Source organism: Ruditapes philippinarum, unplaced genomic scaffold (genome assembly GCF_026571515.1).
Source record: "Ruditapes philippinarum isolate M1 unplaced genomic scaffold, ASM2657151v2 ctg249_1_1_1_1, whole genome shotgun sequence".
Classification (NCBI taxonomy): Eukaryota; Metazoa; Mollusca; class Bivalvia; order Venerida; family Veneridae; genus Ruditapes; species Ruditapes philippinarum.
Genome location: NW_026857229.1, coordinates 268,610 through 290,730, shown reverse-complemented (window position 1 = coordinate 290,730; position 22,121 = coordinate 268,610). Strand labels below are relative to the sequence as shown.

The following is a 22,121-nucleotide window of genomic DNA, read 5'->3' as shown; positions in this document are numbered from 1 at the left end:
TCCATATCTGGGGTGTATATTTCTGGTATATTACAATGTTCCCCTATCTGGGGTGTATATTTCCAGTATATTACAATGTTACCCTATCTGGGGTGTATATTTCCAGCATATTACAATGTTATCCTATCTGGGGTGTATATATCTGGTATATTGCAATGTTACCATGTTTGTGTATATTTCTGATATATTTCAATGTTATCCTATCTGGGGAGTATATTTATGATATATTTCAATGTTATCCTATCTGGGGTGTATTCGGGTATATTGCAATATTACCATGTTTGTGTATATTTATGATATATTTCAATGTTATCATGTTTGTGTATATTTCTGATATATTACAATGTTATCATGTTTGTGTATATTTCTGATATATTACAATGTTATCATGTTTGTGTATATCAGATTGTGTATATTTCTGATATATTACAATGTTACCCTGTCTTGGGTGGGGTGTTTATTTCAGGTGATAAGACTACAGAGATTCAATACTGTCATATTCTCAATAAGAATCTACCCTCAGAAATCAGAGTGCTGGCTTGGGCACCTGTTGATCCAAACTTTAGCTCTAGGTGAGTCTGTAAATAATATAGACAAACATTGATGTATGTGTCATCTAGGTTACCCTAGCAAATAGGAGCATATTGTGTTAATGAAAAGTTCCCTGCCTTAGTAGTCATTCTTTACATGACTTGATATGGATCCTGACAGACTGACGTACACCTGCAGGATAGTTGTTAAACATCTGTAACATCATGTGTACACCAGCATCATAACACATAATGAATAAATAATACTCTACTTGTACTTAGATATTTAACAAAATGTAATATTTTATGAAGATGTATGAATATACTGACTAGAATAATTGCCAGGTCAAAACTACCAATTTCATGTATATAATTACATTATTATGCCCCCACTTCGAAGAAGAGGGGGTATATTGCTTTGCACTTGTCGGTCCGTTGGTCCGTCGGTCCGTAGACCAAATGGTTTCCGAGTGATAACTAAAGAACCCTTAGGCCTAGGAACTTCAAACTTGGTATGGTGATTGGTCATGCCCAGTAGATGACCCCTATTGATTTTGGGGTCAAGGGGTCAAAGGTCAAGGTCACATTGACCTTGTAAGCAAAAACGGTTTACGATCAATAACTTAAGAACCTTAAGGCCTAGGAACTTCAAACTTGGTATGGTGATTGGTCATGATGAGTAGATGACCCCTATTTTGGGGTCAAGGGGTCAAAGGTCAAGGTCACATTGAACTTGTAGGTAAAAACGGTTTCCGATCAATAACAAAAGAACCCTTAAGCCTAGGGACTTCAAACTTGATATGGTGATTGGTCATGATCAGTAGATGACCCCTATTGATTTTGGGGTAAAGGGGTCAAAGGTCAAGGTCACATTGACCTTGTAGGTAAAAACGGTTTCCGATCAATAACTTAAAGAACCCTTAGGCCTAGGAACTTCAAACTTGGTATGGTGATTGGTCATGACCAGCAGATGACCCCCTATTGATTTTTGGGGTCAAGGGGTCAAAGGTCAAGGTCACATTGACCTTGTAGGTGAAAACGGTTTCCGATCAATTAACTGAAAAACGCTTAGGCCTAGGAACTTTCAAACTTTGTATGATGATTGGTCGTGACCAAGCAGATGACCCCTATTGAGTTTTGGGTCAAGGGGTCAAAGGTCAAGGTCACATTGACCTTGTAAGTAAAAACGATTTCTGATCAATAACTATAGAACGCTTCGGCCTTAGGAAATTCAAACTTGGCATTGGTGATTGGTCATGACCAGCAGATGACCCCTATTGATTTTGGGTCAAGGGGTCAAACGTCAGGTCACATTGACCTTGTAGGTAAAAACGGTTTCCGATCAATAACTTAAGAACCCTTAGGCCTAGGAACTTCAAACTTGGTATGGTGATTGGTCATGACCAGCAGATGACCCCTATTGATTTTGGGGTCAAGGGATCAAAGGTCAAGGTCACATTGACCTTGTAGGTGAAAACGGTTTCCGATCAATTAACTGAAAACGCTTAGGCCTAGGAACTTCAAACTTTGTAAGATGATTGGTCGTGACCAGCAGATGACCCCTATTGAGTTTTGGGTCAAGGGGTCAAAGGTCAAGGTCACATTGACCTTGTAAGTAAAAACGATTTCTGATCAATAACTATAGAACACTTCGGCCTAGGAAATTCAAACTTGGCATGGTGATTGGTCATGACCAGCAGATGACCCCTATTGATTTTGGGTCAAGGGGTCAAACGTCAAGGTCACATTGACCTTGAAGGTAAAAATGGTTTCCGATCAATAACTAAAGAACGCTTAGGCCTAGAAACTTCAAACTTGGTATGATGATTGGTCATTGCCAGCAGATAACCCCTATTGATTTTGGGGTCAAGGTGTTCAAGGTCAAGGTCACATTGACCTTGTAGGTAAAAACGGTTTCCGATCAATAACTAAAGAACGCTTAGGCCTAGGAACTTCAAACTTTGTATGATGATTGGTCATGACCAGTAGATGACCCCTATTGATTTTGGGATCAAGGGGTCAATGTCATATTGACCTTGTACTTAATGACGGTTTCTGACCAATAACTCAACAACTCAAGTTGCCTTGGTTGATATTTTTATATTAAACTAAAAATGCTTTTGGTATACACATTTGAAGGTCTTATGTAATATAACAACTTGGCTGTCATTAATGAGGCCTACATGGTTCATAAAATTTATGCATATATTATTTGGTAAGATTTGTAATAACTTAAATTGCTGCACACAACCTATGGGGTCACAATAATTATTACCTTGTGACTAGTCATGACCAGTAGATACTAGATAACCCTTATTTATTGTTTGTTCACTGGGTCAGAAGTCATGCATAATAACCTGATCACATGACTAATTGGCTGCCGATAGGGGGCATACATGTTTTACAAACATATCTTGTTGAATATTTTGTAATGATGATTGAATTGCTTTGACCTCAAAATAATTGTGAACACAGTAGTAACATCAAAACTTGCATACCTATATGTGAGGAGAAACACGTGTTACTGAAGGTAAGGTTTAAGTTGATGTGGAGATTTCATGGTAGGAAGCGAGTTGGTATAGGTTGATGACAACCATTGCCTCAAATAATAGAGGATATGTACATCATCTTCCACCAGTAAAAACCAGAATGTTGCCATTTTACTATAAAATTTGATGCCTGATGTCAAACATAACACATTTTGGTCAATCTTCATCTTTATTTTAAGCTTGTTGAATAAAAAACTACATATTGAGTGTTCTGAAGTTTATTTATGTAGTAATATTAAACAAGGATCATTATTGTACTTAATATATTAACACTTGATTAACTTATTCCAGGGATGCTTTGTTCATATCCCTACATTAAGATAATGTCAACATTACTAACCATTCCATTATGTATGAGCTTTATTTTTTCTTGTATTCAGATTTAGTTGCAAGAAAAGGACATACAAGTATTTCTTTCCACGAGGCAATTTGAATATAGAGGTATGAGATCAAAACTGGAGTATAAATACTACTGTTGTCACGTTTTATTGTGTATCTTTAGTTGTCATCTAATATTTGTGTAGGATTTTTTCTCCAATCATTTTGAAGAAGGGAATACCCTAAAATACTATATTCCACCTAATTAAACATTTTGTCTGTGTAAAAGAAATAACTCACTTATTTGCTGTATTTCAGCACTCCTTAAGCTTGCAGGGGTGTGGGGTGGGGGATTATCATTTAAAATAATGTTTGACGTTATTCCTTTTGGTATACATACAAAAATCAACATGGCTCTATCACATTATATATATATGTTTAAAATGCAAGCTAGGCTATTGAAAGTCCATATTACAACACGACTCCGTGGTCAGGGGTTAGAGTCAATGACTTCTAATCCAGTTACCTCTCTGGCGTGGGTTCGATCCCCGGGAGATGCTTTGGTAGTTTAGCACGGAGGATGGTAGTCTAGTACTGGTGTAACTCTCCAGGAAAGATGGTTAGAAAACTACCCGCCTATATGACTGAAATAATTTTGGGAAAAGGCGTAAAATGAAACAAACAAACAAACATTAGTGTTATCTGTATTCTGAGCTATATTAGCCTACATATCAACTAACATCAAAATATCTAAAGGAGTAGGCATTTCAGATTCCCAGATTTTTACAAACCATTGTTGTGAAACTAACTATGTTGAATAAGTCGTCTTACCTATTTATATTGGCTACTGCATTAGTAACACAGTCGATTTTTATGCTAGGAAAAAACATTTTATTGATGATTTCGTCATCACTTTGGTCAGTAGTAATTGAATCTAAGTAGACCAGTATAAACCATTTACTGAAAATCGTTTTTCATATTTTCAATTTGTTTTTGTTTTAATTTTACCATTTGTAGATAAACAGCTTTAAATGTGAGAGGGTATACAATAATAGGATCATTTAAAGAATATATGTTGATTTTGGACTTACAATATGCTCCCATGGATTATTGTTAACCTGTATCAGTGTTTGAACTTGCACACCCTCTATTAAGCCCTAAGTCATAAAAAAGGACTGTCAATAAAGTTAATGTTACAATAGTTTGAGATGATGTGTACTTGACAAAGCATGTTAGCTGCATACTGTACTGTTTATGTGTAATATATTGTACAGATAATGGACCAAGCAGCCAAGAAGCTGATAGGGGAACATGACTTTAGGAACCTGTGTAAACACAACATAGCTGATGGTGTGACTAATTTTGTACGTAAAATTCTCAGTGCTGATATGAAGGTTTTAGATGAGAGTGATCAGGGAGGTTATACAATGTGTGAGTTGACTATAGTTGGTACAGCATTCCTCTACCATCAGATTAGATGTATCGTATCTGTACTCTTCCTTATAGGGAAAGAACAAGAATCTCCAGAGGTTTGTATATTATTTGTACATACACTAAATCGCCTTAATTTCAAACTTTTTATACCCTCTCACAACAAAGTTGTAAGGGGGTATACTGGAATCAGCTTTTCCATCTGGACATCTCCCCGCACAACCGAATAAGGATAGGGGGCCATCTAACTGTTAACAGAACAAAAAAGAACAATAGAAGTCATTTCAGTAACAATAGAATAAGGGGCCATGGCCCTCTATGAAACAAAAGAAAATAACAATAGAAATGCCTGCTGTCCATCGGTATTTCCTTGTCCGCCCAATAACTTAAGATTCCTTTGTCCAAAGTCTTCATATTTGCATGGAGGTTAGTCATGATTAGTAGATGACCACTATTGATTTTGAGGTCACTGGGTCAAAGGTCAAGGTCACAGACCTTACAACTTAGATATTTGGCATGAAACATCTTCTAGTGAGTGTCTACCAAGTTTGTTCAAATTAGAGTCCTGGGTTCAAAATTGGCCCTGCCGAAGGGGGGGGGGGGGGGGGATTGATTTTCCATATATAAATACACAAGTATAATTTTAACTGATTCATTTTTATGCCCCCGCCATGTAATGGCCAGGGCATATAATGTTACCCTGTTCCGTCATTCTGTCATTCCGTCATCATCAGTTTCCGTTCATTATCTTAGTAACAGTTGCACACATTCAACTCAAATTTGACATATGGGTATGTCATGAGAAAATACAGGTCAAGTTCGAATTTGGTCATGGTTCGATGATTTTTGGCAGAGTTATGCCCCTTTTACTTTGAAAATAATATGAAATTTTCAGTTTCCGTTCATTATCTCCCCAATGGTACAACACATTCAGCTCAAACTTGACATATGGATTTGTCATGAGAAAATACAGGTCAAGTTCGAATTTGGTCATGGTTCGATGATTTATGGCAGAGTTATGCCCCTTTTACTTTGAAAATAATATGAAATTTTCAGTTTCCGTTCATTATCTCCCCAATGGTACAACAATTTCAACTCAAATTTGACATATGGATATGTCGTGAGAAAATACAGGTCAAGTTCAAATTTGGTCATGGTTCGATGATTTATGGCAGAGTTATGCCCCTTTTACTTTGAAAATAATATGAAATTTTCAGTTTCCGTTCATTATCTCCCCAACGGTACAACACATTCAACTCAAATTTGACATATGGATATGTCGTGAGAAAATACAGGTCAAGTTCGAATTTGGTCATGGTTCAATGATTTTTGGCAGAGTTATGCCCCTTTCACTTTGAAAATAATATGAAATTTTCAGTTTCCGTTCATTATCTCCCCAATGGTACAACACATTCAACTCAAACTTGACATATGGATACGTCACAGGAATGCGCAGGTCAAGTTCAAGTTGGAATTTGGTCATGGTTTAATGATTTTTGGCAGAGTTATGCCCCTTTTACTTTGAAAATAATATGAAATTTTCAGTTTCCGTTCATTATCTCCCCAATGGTACAACACATTCAACTCAAACTTGACATATGGATACGTCACAGGAATGCGCAGGTCAAGTTCAAGTTGGAATTTGGTCATGGTTCGATGATTTTTGGCAGAGTTATGCCCCTTTTACTTTGAAAATAATATGAAATTTTCAGTTTCCGTTCATTATCTCCCCAATGGTACAACACATTCAACTCAAACTTGACATATGGATACGTCAGAGGAATGCGCAGGTCAAGTTCAAGTTGGAATTTGGTCATGGTTTAATGATTTTTGGCAGAGTAATGCCCCTTTCACTTTGAAAATAATATGAAATTTACAGTTTCTGTTCATTATCTACCCAACAACTCAAATTTGACATATGGATATGTCAAAGGAATGGGCAGGTCAAGTTGGAATTTGGTCATGGTTTGATGATTTTTTGGCAGAGTTATGTCCGTTTCACTTTGAAAATAATATAGATACCATCTTAGGAATAAGCAGTTTAAAGTTTGAATTTGGTCGTGGTTCAATGATTTTGGACAAACTTATCTTTCTTGAATGTTGGAAAAATTTTGAACTTTCAGTTTCAGCACTGAAATGTATAATGTAGCCATTATTTTGGCTACAAATATGAAATATGCTATTTTCAAAAGGTTAAGACTGAATAATTTCAGTGCCTTGAACATTGTATGAAAATGGTTTGTGTTAACATTGAAAAGTTTTAAGGGCTTTGAACTTAAAATGAAAAAAATAATTTGTGCAAACAAATTTGGAACTAAATATTATAACATCTGAAATTTTGGCTGCATGCGGGGGCATCCGTGGCATGATGACACATTTCTAGTTAATTGTATGATTTAAAGTTGTTTAATACCTAACAGGTATTATCTTAAAGTGTTTTTTTTTTCAATGTATAATTTTAAAAGATTTACTTGATATATATGATTTTAACCGGTTTATTTTCATTGTATGATTTTAACTGGTTTATTTTCATTGTATGATTTTAACTGGTTTATTTTCATTGTATGATTTTAACTGGTTTATTTTCTATGTATGATTTTAACTGGTTTATTTTCATTGTATGATTTTAACTGGTTTATTTTCATTGTATGATTTTAACTGGTTTATTTTCATTGTATGATTTTAACTAGTTTATTTTCTATGTATGATTTTAGGTGATAGATGAGTTGCTAAATGTTGAAAAGAACCCAAAGAAACCTCAGTTTAACATGTCTTCAGGTAAGTAAACAATAATTATGTGACCAGACCACTAGCTATCAAAATTAGCTGATCTGAAGCAACCAACATTAATTTCTAGCATGACTATTTAAAGATTGTTGTTGGTATGACATATGTGCAGTATCATCTTACATTAACTAGAACTGATATTCTCTTGATACTCTTAACTTATGTTTGACAGCGTATTTCAAGGTCACTGACCAAGACTTCTGACTGATTTTGACCAAGTTAAACCAATTTGTGTTCTAATAAAAACACTCTCTGGATGTTGTAGGAAGTTCTATTTCCTTAACCATGTAATATGTTTGCTTGAAATTTCATTCATGTTTGCAACCAAGACCCATTACTCTAGCGTGGATAATGATTTAATTTTCGCTTTCAAAATAGAAAATTCCTGCACATGTCTTGTTTTACAGTAAAGTTATAAGAAAAGTAAAGCAAAATATCCCTCCCATGTTTAGGCTTTTTTTTTTGCTTATGTATTTTATTCAAAATTAACTGTATTGATCTGTTGATCTTGATTTTAGAAATTCCATTGTGTTTGTATGATGCTGACTTTGGTGATGAGTTTGAATGGATACATGAAGCTTGTAAGTATGATACTCTCTCACATTACCATAATACCAATGTTTGATTACCACACATTACCATAATACCAATGTTTGATTCCCACACATTACTGATACCAATGTTTGATTCCCACACATTACCTCATACCAATGTTTGATTCCCACACATTACTGATACCAATGTTTGATTCCCACACATTACTGATACCAATGTTTGATTCCCACACATTACCTCATACCAATGTTTGATTCCCACACATTACTGATACCAATGTTTGATTCCCACACATTACCTCATACCAATGTTTGATTCCCACACATTACCAAAATACCAATGTTTGATTCCCACACATTACCATAATACCAATGTTTGATTCCCACACATTACCTCATACCAATGTTTGATTACCACACATTTCCATAATACCAATGTTTGATTACCACACATTACCTCATACCAATGTTTGATTACCACACATTTCCATAATACCAATGTTTGATTACCACACATTACCTCATACCAATGTTTGATTCCCACACATTACCTCATACTAAAGTTTGATTACCACACATTACCAAAATACCTATGTTTGATTCCCACACATTACCTCATACTAAAGTTTGATTACCTCACATTACCTCATACCAATGTTTGATAACTACACATTACCAAAATACCAATGTTTGATTACCACACATTACCATAATACCAATGTTTGATTACCACACATTACCAAAATACCAATGTTTGATTACCACACATTACTAAAATACCAATGTTTGATTCCCACAAAATACCTCATTACCATGTTTGATTCCCACACATTACTGATATCAATGTTTGATTCCCAAACATAACCTCATATCAATGTTTGATTCCCACAAAATACCTTATTACCATTTTGATTCCCACACATTACTGATACCAGTGTTTGAATCCCATACATTACCTCATACCAATGTTTGAATCCTATATAATACCTCATACCAATGTTTGATTCCCACAAAATACCTCATTACCAATGTTTGATTCCCACACATTACTGATATCAATGTTTGATTCCCACACATTACTGATATCAATGTTTGATTCCCACACATTACTGATACCAATGTTTGATTACCACACATTACCATAATACCAATGTTTGATTACCACGCATTACCAAAATACCAATGTTTGATTACCACACATTACCATAATACCAATGTTTGATTACCACACATTTCCAAAATACCAATTGTCTGATTACCACACATTACCAAAATACCAATGTTTGATTACCACACATTACCTCATACCAATGTTTGATTCCCAAACATTACTTCATACCAATGTTTGATTCCCACACATTACCATAATACCAATGTTTGATTACCACACATTTCCATAATACCAATGTTTGATTACCACACATTACCTCATACCAATGTTTGATTCCCACACATTACCTCATACTAAAGTTTGATTACCACACATTACCTCATACCAATGTTTGATTCCCAAACATTACTTCATACCAATGTTTGATTCCCACACATTACCATAATACCAATGTTTGATTACCACACATTTCCATAATACCAATGTTTGATTACCACACATTACCTCATACCAATGTTTGATTCCCACACATTACCTCATACTAAAGTTTGATTACCACACATTACCTCATACCAATGTTTGATTACCACACATTACCAAAATACCAATGTTTGATTACCACACATTACCATAATACCAATGTTTGATTACCACACATTACCTCATACTAAAGTTTGATTACCACACATTACCTCATACCGTATAAGTGGTTTTTTCTGCGGTGACTTTATTTCTGCGTTTTCTGCAGTCAGTTTCAGCACCGCAGAAATAAAAACCGCAGAATATTTCTCCACATTTTGTTTTCTACATAAGGACCTGTTTCCTCTAAAGTAATAACGACTAACGGATTATAACGGTTAGCGGGTCATCGAATTATATAAAATTGCTTTCGGCTAAGTATGTAATATGTGCTTGTAAGGACATGAAGGATGTATTTGTTGTTTATTTTGCCAATTTATGAACAAAGAAATTTAAACACCATAGTGTTGCCTGTACGCTAAAGGTTTGTTTACCACTAAATCATTAAAACCATTTAAACCACTTATACTGCTAAATTATCTTCGTGTACATTATTCTTGGTCTGATTTACTACGATAAACTTCTATCAGTTTTATTAAATTAAAAAATACTACCGGGTATATTTTTAACACGTCACTTTCACGCTGATCAAAAGATGCAAACTGTCTATTATTGCACATTATATTTTTTTTGTTTGCAAGCAAACAATATAATTGTTTTTGTAATTACCATATAGTTTTGCGGTGACGACGGTAAACAAAATTTTAATGCGAATGTGACATGCAAAAAAAATAGGTAAAGTAATGTGACTTAGACTTTGATAGGATGAGCCGCAGAATTTAAATCACGTTTGTCGCAAAGATTGTGCCGCAGAAATAAAATCCGCAGAAATAAAACATTGCCAAAATTTGGAAAAACCGCAGAATTTGGAGCCCGCAGAAAAAACCACTTATACGGTACCAATGTTTGATAACTACACATTACCAAAATACCAATGTTTGATTACCACACATTACCATAATACCAATGTTTGATTACCACACATTACCAAAATACCAATGTTTGATTACCACACATTACTAAAATACCAATGTTTGATTCCCACAAAATACCTCATTACCATGTTTGATTCCCACACATTACTGATATCAATGTTTGATTCCCAAACATAACCTCATATCAATGTTTGATTCCCACAAAATACCTTATTACCATGTTTGATTCCCACACATTACTGATACCAGTGTTTGATTCCCAAACATTACCTCATACCAATGTTTGATTCCAAAAAATTACCTCATAACCATGTTTGATTCCCACAAAATACCTCATTACCATGTTTGATTCCCACACATTACTGATACCAATGTTTGATTCCCAAACTTATCCTCATATCAATGTTTGATTCCCACAAAATACCTCATACCAATGTTTGATTACCACACATTACCATAATACCAATGTTTGATTACCACGCATTACCAAAATACCAATGTTTGATTACCACAAAATACCTCATTCCCACACATTACTGATACCAATGTTTGATTCCCATACATTACCTCATACCAATGTTTGATTCCCACACATTACTGATACCAATGTTTGATTCCCACACATTACTGATATCAATGTTTGATTCCCATACATTACCTCATACCAATGTTTGATTCCCACACATTACTGATATCAATGTTTCATTCCCAAACATTACCTCATACCAATGTTTGTTTCCCACACTTTACTGATATCAATGTTTGATTCCCACACATTACTGATACCAGTGTTTGATTCCCAAACATAACCTCATACCAATGTTTGATTCCCACACATTACCAAAATACCAATGTTTGATTCCCACACATTACTGATATCAATGTTTGATTCCCACACATTACTGATATCAATGTTTGATTACCACACATTACTGATACCAGTGTTTGATTCCCAAACATAACCTCATACCAATGTTTGATTACCACACATTACTGATACCAGTGTTTGATTCCCAAACATAACCTCATACCAATATTTGATTCCCACACATTACTGATATCAATGTTTGATTCCCACACAATACTGATATCAATGTTTGATTCCCCACACATTACTGATATCAATGTTTGATTCCCACACATTACTGATACCAATGTTTGATTCCCACACAATACTGATATCAATGTTTGATTCCCACACATTACTGATATCAATGTTTGATTCCCACACAATACTGATATCAATGTTTGATTCCCACACATTACTGATATTAATGTTTGATTCCCACACATTACTGATATCAATGTTTGATTCCCACACATTACTGATATCAATGTTTGATTCCCACACATTACTGATATCAATGTTTGATTCCCACACATTACTGATATCAATGTTTGATTCCCACACAATACTGATAGTATTATGTATAAACAGATTATTATATAACACATTGTTGATTGATGTTAGAGAGTTCGAATCTCTCATACAATAAAAAGTCCACTTTTTTGTCCATGTATTCTGAAATTTTCAGATTGTTTTGTATATTACATTTAAAGTTCAAAAGTATGAATAAAGGGAGAGAACAATGCTTTATCAATTTTGCAGTCTTGGAATTATTTCCCTTGTATCTCTGTCTATTTATTCATAAATATGTGTTACCCTAGATAATGTAAAACACTAGTATTTACAATATGGCAAAATTTGATATAAGCAACAATTAGGTTAAAATCAGCATACAGTTAAATATGTTTCAAGCGACCGCACCAAGGAAACACCAAAAACTGTTGCTTAATGAAACGGTCTCTTAAGACAAAGCATGATAAAAAAAGTAACATTTTGTACATGACATATTTCTTTTGAGGATGGAATGTTTTTCAACTTCATTTATATAAATGTTTAGTAATATAAATGGATGCTAATTATAAAAAAAAACTTTCTGATGTTTATTGACAAAACTGTTTTTATCCATTACATGTACGTACACGTTTGACATTTTTCAAGAATTTTTAAACTTCTCTGTTGCTTTTCCTTGTTTCCAACACGTAAACCCTAATAAGTGAAGATGTTTTCTGTTGTGCATTTTTCATTTGAAATTAACAAACTACATCTAATTGTATGCTGATCAAGTTCAAGGTCAATTCAATGCAATCTAAATATCAACAGCGAAGCGTATACACAATCTCAGTAGGGGCGAAGCGTTGCATTGTTTTATCGATATATTATTGGATAATAAACGTGACGAGTATACTTAACTTCATTTGCATACGCTAAAATTGGTTTGGGAAATAGAGTTTTTCACACATTTATATATTGTGTTTTGATTGTTGACACTTGTTACATCATGAGGTGGCGTTCTGTAAAATCACAAACACTTGACAGGTAAAAGTGGTCGTTTAATGAAAAGATTGATCTCAGTTAGCTGACAAATTAGCAGTCGCCAATCTAGTTAGTTTATAATAGTGCATTGCTAAAGCCTTGATTGAGTTAAACATCAATGAAAGTATAGTTAATTGAGATAATGTTGATATATTTTACAGATTGGCATGAAGACAATATAAAGACATTACAACAGATCTGGGCAGAGCATACTGTACAGTAAGATATCTGTCTTACCCTTAACATTGCTGAATCTTTTTCATACATTAACCCTGTTTAGGAAGCCAGCCAGCTAGCTTACGGAACGTCGGTGGTTCTACTCAGGTGCCCGTTCGTGCCTGAAATAATGCACGGAAGGGCACCTGAGGTCTTCCTCCACCAGCAAAGCTGGAACGTCGCAATATGACCTATACTGTGTCGATGTGACGTAAAACCCAAACAAAACAAAAAAAAATAACCCTGTTTAGAATTTGCAAAAGTCAGTTAAAGTCTATTCTGATGACAGGGGCTAATACACTTCCTGTCTCAGAAGGTGTTAGGGCTAAGTTTAACCATACAGTTCTGTTGCAATTATTTTCCAACATTACTAGATGAAAAGAATATATATCTTTGAAAATAAAATGAATGTAAGACATTGATATATTTATAATTGGGAAAAAAACTGATCACAGTTTAAACAACACTGTTCTTAATTGTCCATACTGGGATCCTTCATATTACCAGACAGAACATGATGTTTTTTCGCTGTAACTTTTATAGAAAAAAAAACAAAAAGGAATGGAATTTTATCCAAGTGATTTTGAGTTCTTCATACGCGTAAACTACCTTATCAAACACGAAATTTAACATTTTGATGATAAAAACATGTCTTCAAAGTAGGGTATTTTAAGAGAAAAAATTTGTGTAGACAACTCATTTTACCGGACAATGTGTTTTAAAATATTTTGAAGTCGGACTACGACTGTTGAATGGCAAGGTTAAGATTTTGGAAAAACCAAGACTTCACTTAAAATAGACACAGCAGCCATGATTATTACGATGGGGCTTAATGGAAATTCACATTATTTAGTCAATTATTGTATTGATTCTTCATAAATCATCAAACATAAATTTTGATATTCACTTGGATTTCTATTCTTTGTCATACAGTCTCATTTTGGTCATCATGAAGCCTGTAAAATCCAGGCAATACATTTCATTTACATTTTTTATGTAGAGTTCCTCTCTTGGTTTGAAAAATCGGGCGTGACAAGTTTCCTTATATGGTTTTTAATTTGCATTTCCTTCTAAAAGAATAGAACGAAATACTGTTTGGATAAAGTTTGAATATATTCTTTTCATCATTAAAATATGTGCTATGATAATGCAGAGAAAATATAAAAGTAAAACCTATCTAAAACAACCCATTAAGAGTCTCAATATTTGGGCATGCGCAGAACATACCCACCCCCGCATGACCAGGTCATGAAATAAAAAAGTAAACAAAAGGGCATGTAAGTAAATAAAGAACTAAATCAACAATATTTACATGACAGTGGTTTTTGTTGTTATTTACTTCAAAAATTTTTAATGAAAGTGCTTGTGCGATTCAGACCGGATGATGGTAAATTGATTGTCCGATAGATATGAAGGGTCCTAGTACAGTTTGCTCTGTCAGCTATTTTATGTTCAGACAATATTTTGTTAGACTGTTTTATCATTGTTTTATGTTTGTGAATTGTAATTAAAGAATCATTCAGTAAATCATTAATGTTTATACTGATATTATTATAAACAAGTTATTTTGAATGATTAATAGGGCTACAATGTTAAGGAAGATGTTGGAAGATCTTGATAAAGCTAAAGTAGAAACAGGTAATTATTCTGTATACTAGTTTGTGTTAGTGTGTTGGTTATATAACTAGAGACATATTGTTTTCAACAATGTGGAGTCATAAAAGCACGTAAATATGAGCCGCGTCACGACAAAACCAACGTAATGCGTTTGCGACCAGCATTGATCCAGACCAGCCTGTGCATCCGCGCAGTCTGATCAGGATCCATGCTGTTCGCTGTCAGTTTCTCCACTTGTAATAGAGTTGGTAAGCAAACAGCATGGATCCAGATCAGACTGCGCAGTAGCGCAGGCTGGTCTGGATCCATGCTGGTTGCAAACGCACTTTGTTGGTTTTGTTGTAACGCGGCTCATATGATTTCAGAAATATGAAGAGATTTATCTGGCAACTATCTCATCAGGAATTGACCTGTTTGGCATTGACCACATCAGTGTCACAATTTGATTAAGTTTTGTTACTTTACAACACTCACTCACTAAACTCATAATGATTTTGTTTTGAAGTTTGTAATACTTGTGTATTTGATCACTCTTCTTGTAACTCTGTGAACCATTTTGACATAATTATGATGTTTTCAACTTCCAGTTTAGTTTTTTGTCTCAGGCAAATTTCCACCACCACTTTAGTGATATCTTTGTGAAAACCCTGTTATATTTTGAAAAACCTTCACTGCCACTTTTAGACGGAAAAACATAACTTTTGTTGGATATAAGTGACATAATTTTTGTGTTGTCTTGAAAAGGCGACATATAGGGGTTACTTTTCTTGTTACTTCTGTTGTGTTACTTATTGCCCTTTGTTAATTTTCATACTTTATTTTTGTCCGGACCATTTCTCCTAAAGTATAAAAGCTTTGGACATGAAACTTCATAGGATGATAGATTTCATTGAGATGAAGTGCAGTGCACAAAAACCGGTACTCTGTACTTCATGATTTTTAGAGTTTTAAAAGCTATGGACATCTTATGTGACAAGGTTCATAACTCTAGCACCAATATTTTCAGATTTATCTCCCCTTGAACTTAGAATTTTCCTTGAAAAATATTATTTTTTACTGTTACTTATTAATCTTTGAAGGGATCAACTTCATACTTCAAATATATGTTCCTCATCATTAATCTAGCACCAATATTGCAAGAATTATGTCCCGGTTAACTCAGATTTTTTTACTTAAAAAATGTTATTTTTATGCCCCCTTAGAAGAAGAGGGGGTATATTGTTTTGCTAATGTCTGTCTGTCGGTCCGTCGGTAGACCACATGGTTTCCGCTTCATATTTAACATGGTTATTGGTCATAACTAGTAGATGACCCCTATTGATTTTGGGGTCACTAGGTCAAGGTCACAGGGGCCTTAAATGTCAAAATGGTTTAAGCTAATTATCTTGAACAGTATTCATCACAAAGTTGTCATACTTCACATAATGATTGGTCATAACTAGAAGATGACCCCTATTGATTTTGGGGTCACAAGGTAAAAGGTCAAGGTCACAGGGGCCTTAAATGTCAGAATGGTTTTTGCTGATCATCTTCAAAACTATTTATCACAAAGTCTTCATATTTCACATAGTTATTGGTCATAACTAATAGATGACCCCTATTGATTTTGGGGTCACAAAGGTCAAGGTCACAGGGTCCTTAAATGTCAAAATGGTTTCCGCTGATTATCTTGAAAACTAGTCATCACAAATTCTTCATATTTCACATATAGATTGGTCATAACTAGTAGATAACCCCTTATGATTTTGGGGTCATTAGGTCAAAGGTCAAGGTCACAGGGGTCTCAAAGTCAGAATGGTTTCTGCTCATTATCTTGGTTACAATTAATCACAAAATCTTCATATTTCACATATTGATTGGTCATAACTAGTAGATGATCCCTATTTGATTTTAGGGTCACTAAGTCATAGTACAAGGTCACAGGGACCTTGAATTGTAATATGATTTCCGCTTATTATCATGGTTACTATTTATCACAAAGTCTTCATAATTCACATATTAATTGGTCATAACAAGTAGATGACCCTTATTGATTTTTAGGGTCACAAGGTCAAGGTCACAGAAGCCTTAAATGTCTGAATGGTTTCAGCTGATTTATCATGAAAAGTATTCATCACAAAGTCTACATATTTCACATATTGATTGGTCATAACTAGTAGATGACCCCTATTGATTTTGGGTCACTAGGTCAAAGGTCAAGGTCACAGGGGCCTTAAATGTGAGAATGGTTTCCGCTCATTTTCTTGGTTACAATTCATCACAAAGTCTTCATATTTCACATATTGATTGGTCATAACTAGTAGATGACCCTTATTGATTTTGGGGTCACTAGGCCAAAGGTCAAGGTCACAGTGGCCTTGAATGTTAATATGATTTCCTCTTATTATCATGAAAACTATTCATCACAAAGTTTTCATATTTCTAATATTGATTGGTCATAACTAGTAAGTGACCCCTATTGATTTTGTAGTCACTATGTCAAAAGTCAAGGTCACAGGGGCCTTAAATGTCTCATTATCTTGAAAACTTTTTATCGCAGTCTTCATTATTTTTCTTTTTTTCATAATTGAATACTTCAATGGCAAGTTTCTCTAACAAAATTACCAATAATGTGAGTCAAGGGCTAGAAAGGGGGCCATATGTGTCGTTCGACATTTCTTGTTTACTATAACTTCTTTATTTTTAAAGGTATCTACCTCAAACTTATACTTATTCCTTATCATCAATTACATCTTATGTGTTCATATGTTCATAACTCTTGAAGCTATATTTTCAGATTTATCTTTTTAAGAAATATGAAAACTTCTTTACTTTTTAAGGTGTCTACTTCAAACTTCAAATATATATTTCTTATCATTACACACATGTTGTGTGACAAGGTTCATAACTATAGCGTGAGTATTTCCATAATTAATTCCCCTTGTACTTGGAATTTATGTTAACAAATGTTGTTTTTTTTTTTACTATAACTTAATACGTAATTGATTTTTTTTTCATAGTTTTGTCTTCCTTACTGAGCCGTCTGTGGCTGAGTGGTTTAGGTCGTTGACTTCAAACCACTTGCCCCTCACCGCTGCTGTGGGTTCAAATCCTGACAAGGGACTTTGGATTTTTTCATGTGAGGAAGCTATCCAGCTAGCTTACGGAACGTCGGTGGTTTTACTCAGGTACCCGTTCATGCCTGAAATAATGCACGGAAGGGCACCTGAGGTCTTCCTCCACCATCAAAGCTGGAACGTCGTGATATGACCTATACTGTGTCATTGTGACGTAAATCCCAAAACAAACAAACAAATCTTCCTTGCTGTGTCCAGTATTTTATTAGTCAAGCTTCGCTATCTCCTGTGACAGCTCTTGTTACAAATCATATTGCTGGTTGGATTTCAATCCAAACTTTACAGGAGTGATCAGTACTATCCCTAGTTGTGCACTTCGCGAGCATGTTACGCTTCATTGTATAAAATGGCCCCCATTTAGTGCTTATCACAGGCATGCTCTGCTTCGCTGCACGAAATGGCCGTAGAGCTAAATATAGAAAACACTTAACCTGCTTTCAAAGGACAAACTGCCCGTGGGATTTCAACCAACCTTCAAAGGAGTGATCAGTATTATCCCTAGTTGTGCACATTGCCGGCACGTTCCACTTTACTGTACAAAATGGCTGCAAGAGATGAAAGAAAAATCTTGTTCGGCTTTTACAGGTCAAAGTGCTGGTAGGATTTCAACCGAACTTCACTGCACTCAATGGCCACCAGAACTATAGATAGAAAAATCTTGTACAGCTCTGCTGAAACTTCACAGGAGTGATCAGTACCTTACCTTGTTTTGGGAGACATGTTTTTGTGAAAAAAATACCTTCTAGTTCGAACTATTATTATTATTATAACAGAGATGTTATGATATATATGTTATATAAATGTTGATTTAATGTGAAATGTACTTTTATATCTACCACTACAGAATGTGATATAGCACCATGGTCTGATTTAAGCCCACCAATACTTAATCAAGCTGATTGGATATTTCCGGAGAAGATGCGTGTTTATAAACCATTGATGCAGAGGGAGAAGGGAGGTAAGTTAGCTACACTTCTTAAATATTAAAAGCCTGGGACTATACACATTTACCACTTCAGGTTCTAGGAGATAAGAGTAAGACAGTAGTTTATGTAAAGGTAGATGATTTTTGTACCTATAAGTTTATCAACATGATTTACACAATTATGAAATAATGTTAATTATGTGAACTCTGCCACAGTGATATTTGATACTTGAAAGAGTTTATTATAATAATTTCATGATATATTGTGAGAAACTCTAATTTCTCCTTGTTACAACAGGCTGTCAGTTCAATTGTTGATTCATATAACATATTATACACCTTTCTATCCTGTATTAGTTTTATTCAGAGATGGCCATATATATTTTGGTTCAGTCTATATTTAATCAGTCAGGGACGAGGGGTGTGAGGAAACTAGCTTACAGAATGTCTGTGGTTCTACTCAGGTGCCTGTTTGTGCCTGAAACAATACATGTGAAGGGCATTTGAGATCTTCCTTCACCTAAAGCTTGAAAGTCGCTATATGACCTATACTGTGTTAGTGCAACTTAAGACCCAACAAATAAAAAATCTGTTAATCATGTTGAATGTAACATTTCTATAATTATATATTGATAAATGAGATAAGAAATAGCCAACTTATTATTTTTATATTTTAAGCATTTACAGTGGAAGAGAAAATTGAGAATTTTGCTAAGAAGCGTAAACTCAACCCCCCTGTTGATGAAGATTCTGTTGATAATGATGGTGAATGAATGAGCTGGTCAGTACAAGGGAGAGAACTTTGTACAGCAGATCTAGACATATCTGGTCTATATGTCACACCTGTGACTGTTGTATACAACTAGAGGATACATACTGATGGGAGATTACTGTAAACATAGAAGAGGTGTACAACTCCACACATCAAATGTCGTGTAGAAGTTTATAATCTGATAAACAACATGACATAATTATATATATATAGGTCAAATTTCTACCATTGACAAACTGACAGAAGGTAACATGAAACACCGTGATGTATTAAGAAAGACAGGAGTTTTAACAGCAACCCTGCAATGAAATGTATATATGGTTTGACAGGACTTATTGTCATTACTTTCAGTATATTTCTGTAATTTATGGTCTTCCATTATACACTGTTATATAATGAAAATAACATGCACTTCTACTTTGTAAAATATAACTTATACATTCGATCATGCTGTTTTCAAATAGATATAATGTCAACTAATGTTAAAGATATTGTTTTAAATTACGGCTGTAACAATACAGTAAAAAGCGTATTTGAATTTCATTATATTGCAATTCATGTGTATATATTTGTCTCTATTTGTTATCAAACATTATTACTTCTTATGTTTAGAATGATTGAATGGTAGTATGGAATTAATGCAGCTAACATAATAAATCTAGTCATGAAAGATAGATTAGAAAGTGCTATTGTGTATATTTCCTAGCATTTATTAGAAGTTCTGTGTATTGTTTACTGATAGTTTTCTCTGTTCATGTTATGTTACATACATTCCAGATTTATATCATTTATTGTTTGATTTTATTAACCTGTCAATTTCATACTGATCATACAGTCAATGCATACAATATGTTAATATTGGTAAATGTTTGGTAAATGTAGGCAGTTAGATGTGATTGAATTTAATTTGTTCCTATGAAATAGTTATACTGACCGTTACAGCGAAATATGGTAAACTATCGATATATATCTTCTAAATGTTCTATGTATTGTAAGTTCTAGACCGCCTATGTCCATGTTCTTTTTCTTATTATGTCTCCGAAAATTTTTGGGAGACATATTGGTTTTGCCTTTGCCGTCTGTCTGCCCCTCCGTGCGTCAATCCATCCGTGCCGTTGTCCAACAGTCTGTATTAAGCTTGTCCAAACTACTGGTGGGATTTCAATCAAACTTTACAGGAGTGATCAGTACCATCCCTAGTTGTGCACATCACCGGCACGTTCTGCTTTGCTGCACAAAATGGCCACCAGAGCTAAAAATAGAAAAATCTTGTTCGGCCTTTATAGGTCAAACTACTGGTGGGATTTTAATCAAAGTTTATGGGAGTTGATAATAATTTAATAATGTTTTGCACTTATTTTGGTAAAGACTTTACTTTTTTTTAATAACATGGTTTAAGGATTAATATTTAAAATACATTCAGACTAATATCTATAAATGCCATTTCAGTGCTGTAAAAGACAATACAAAAGGAGACAAATCAGTGTTTCTAAGTTGCTTCAAATCCGTGTAGACAATTATGCAAGCACTTGGCCATTTTCATTAAAATATACTTCAAAAATAAAGGAATAGGTCTAAAAACAATGGCAAAAGTAGGGATTGAACCACAGACCTCTTTTATATTCGCTTATCACATAACCTACTGTGCTATTGCGGATATGACGAGAACCTATACATTCAGCTAGTGTGACTTTTCAGTACATTAGTCGTATACTCAATATTAATTCTCGTAAATTATATGGACAGAACCGAGGTGGAATCAAATATTTATATGAGTGCTTTAATGTAAACATAATTGATAGGTCAATAAAATCAGACTATACTTTTCACCTTTATATGGTGATAGTTTAATGTCAATAGTTCACATTTTCAGTGTTGTTATTTTTTTTATTTTTTTAGGCTTTTACATTTAAAAGTTTTTAATTATATTTTACAGTTCCAGAATTTATTGTTAATGAACATTAATACTTTGTGGATGTTTGGTATTTATTTTGTCTCTGTAATCTATATATTAGTTTTCTAATTGAAACTGCCTGAAATTAAAACTTTTGTAATTTGTAAACTGTATGTTTGTGTATATATATAACACAATATATGTTTGTGTGTGTATATATAACACAATATATGTTTGTGTGTGTATATATAACACAATATATGTTTGTGTGTGTGTATATATAACACAATATATGTTTGTGTGTATATATAACACAATATATGTTTGTGTGTATATATAACACAATATATGTTTGTGTATATATAACACAATATATGTTTGTGTGTATATATAACACAATATATGTT

The 22,121-nt window shown here is 34.1% G+C and overlaps 1 protein-coding gene across 3 annotated transcripts in view; it reads left to right on the top strand.

Annotated features, from left to right (window-relative positions):
* LOC132749124 (uncharacterized) overlaps positions 1 to 21,904 on the top strand; it is a 51,931-nt gene extending 30,027 nt beyond the window's left edge. For all 3 annotated transcript variants that reach the window (XM_060738818.1, XM_060738819.1, XM_060738820.1), the window contains exons 8-16: positions 467 to 572; positions 3,460 to 3,520; positions 4,672 to 4,926; positions 7,543 to 7,606; positions 8,134 to 8,196; positions 13,336 to 13,393; positions 14,973 to 15,028; positions 18,968 to 19,081; positions 19,727 to 21,904. In XM_060738818.1, the coding sequence (XP_060594801.1) occupies positions 467 to 572; positions 3,460 to 3,520; positions 4,672 to 4,926; positions 7,543 to 7,606; positions 8,134 to 8,196; positions 13,336 to 13,393; positions 14,973 to 15,028; positions 18,968 to 19,081; positions 19,727 to 19,821 (872 nt within the window). In that variant the 3' untranslated portion in view covers positions 19,822 to 21,904. The remainder of the gene's footprint in view (positions 1 to 466; positions 573 to 3,459; positions 3,521 to 4,671; positions 4,927 to 7,542; positions 7,607 to 8,133; positions 8,197 to 13,335; positions 13,394 to 14,972; positions 15,029 to 18,967; positions 19,082 to 19,726) is intronic.
* The last annotated feature ends 217 nt before the right edge of the window (positions 21,905 to 22,121 follow it).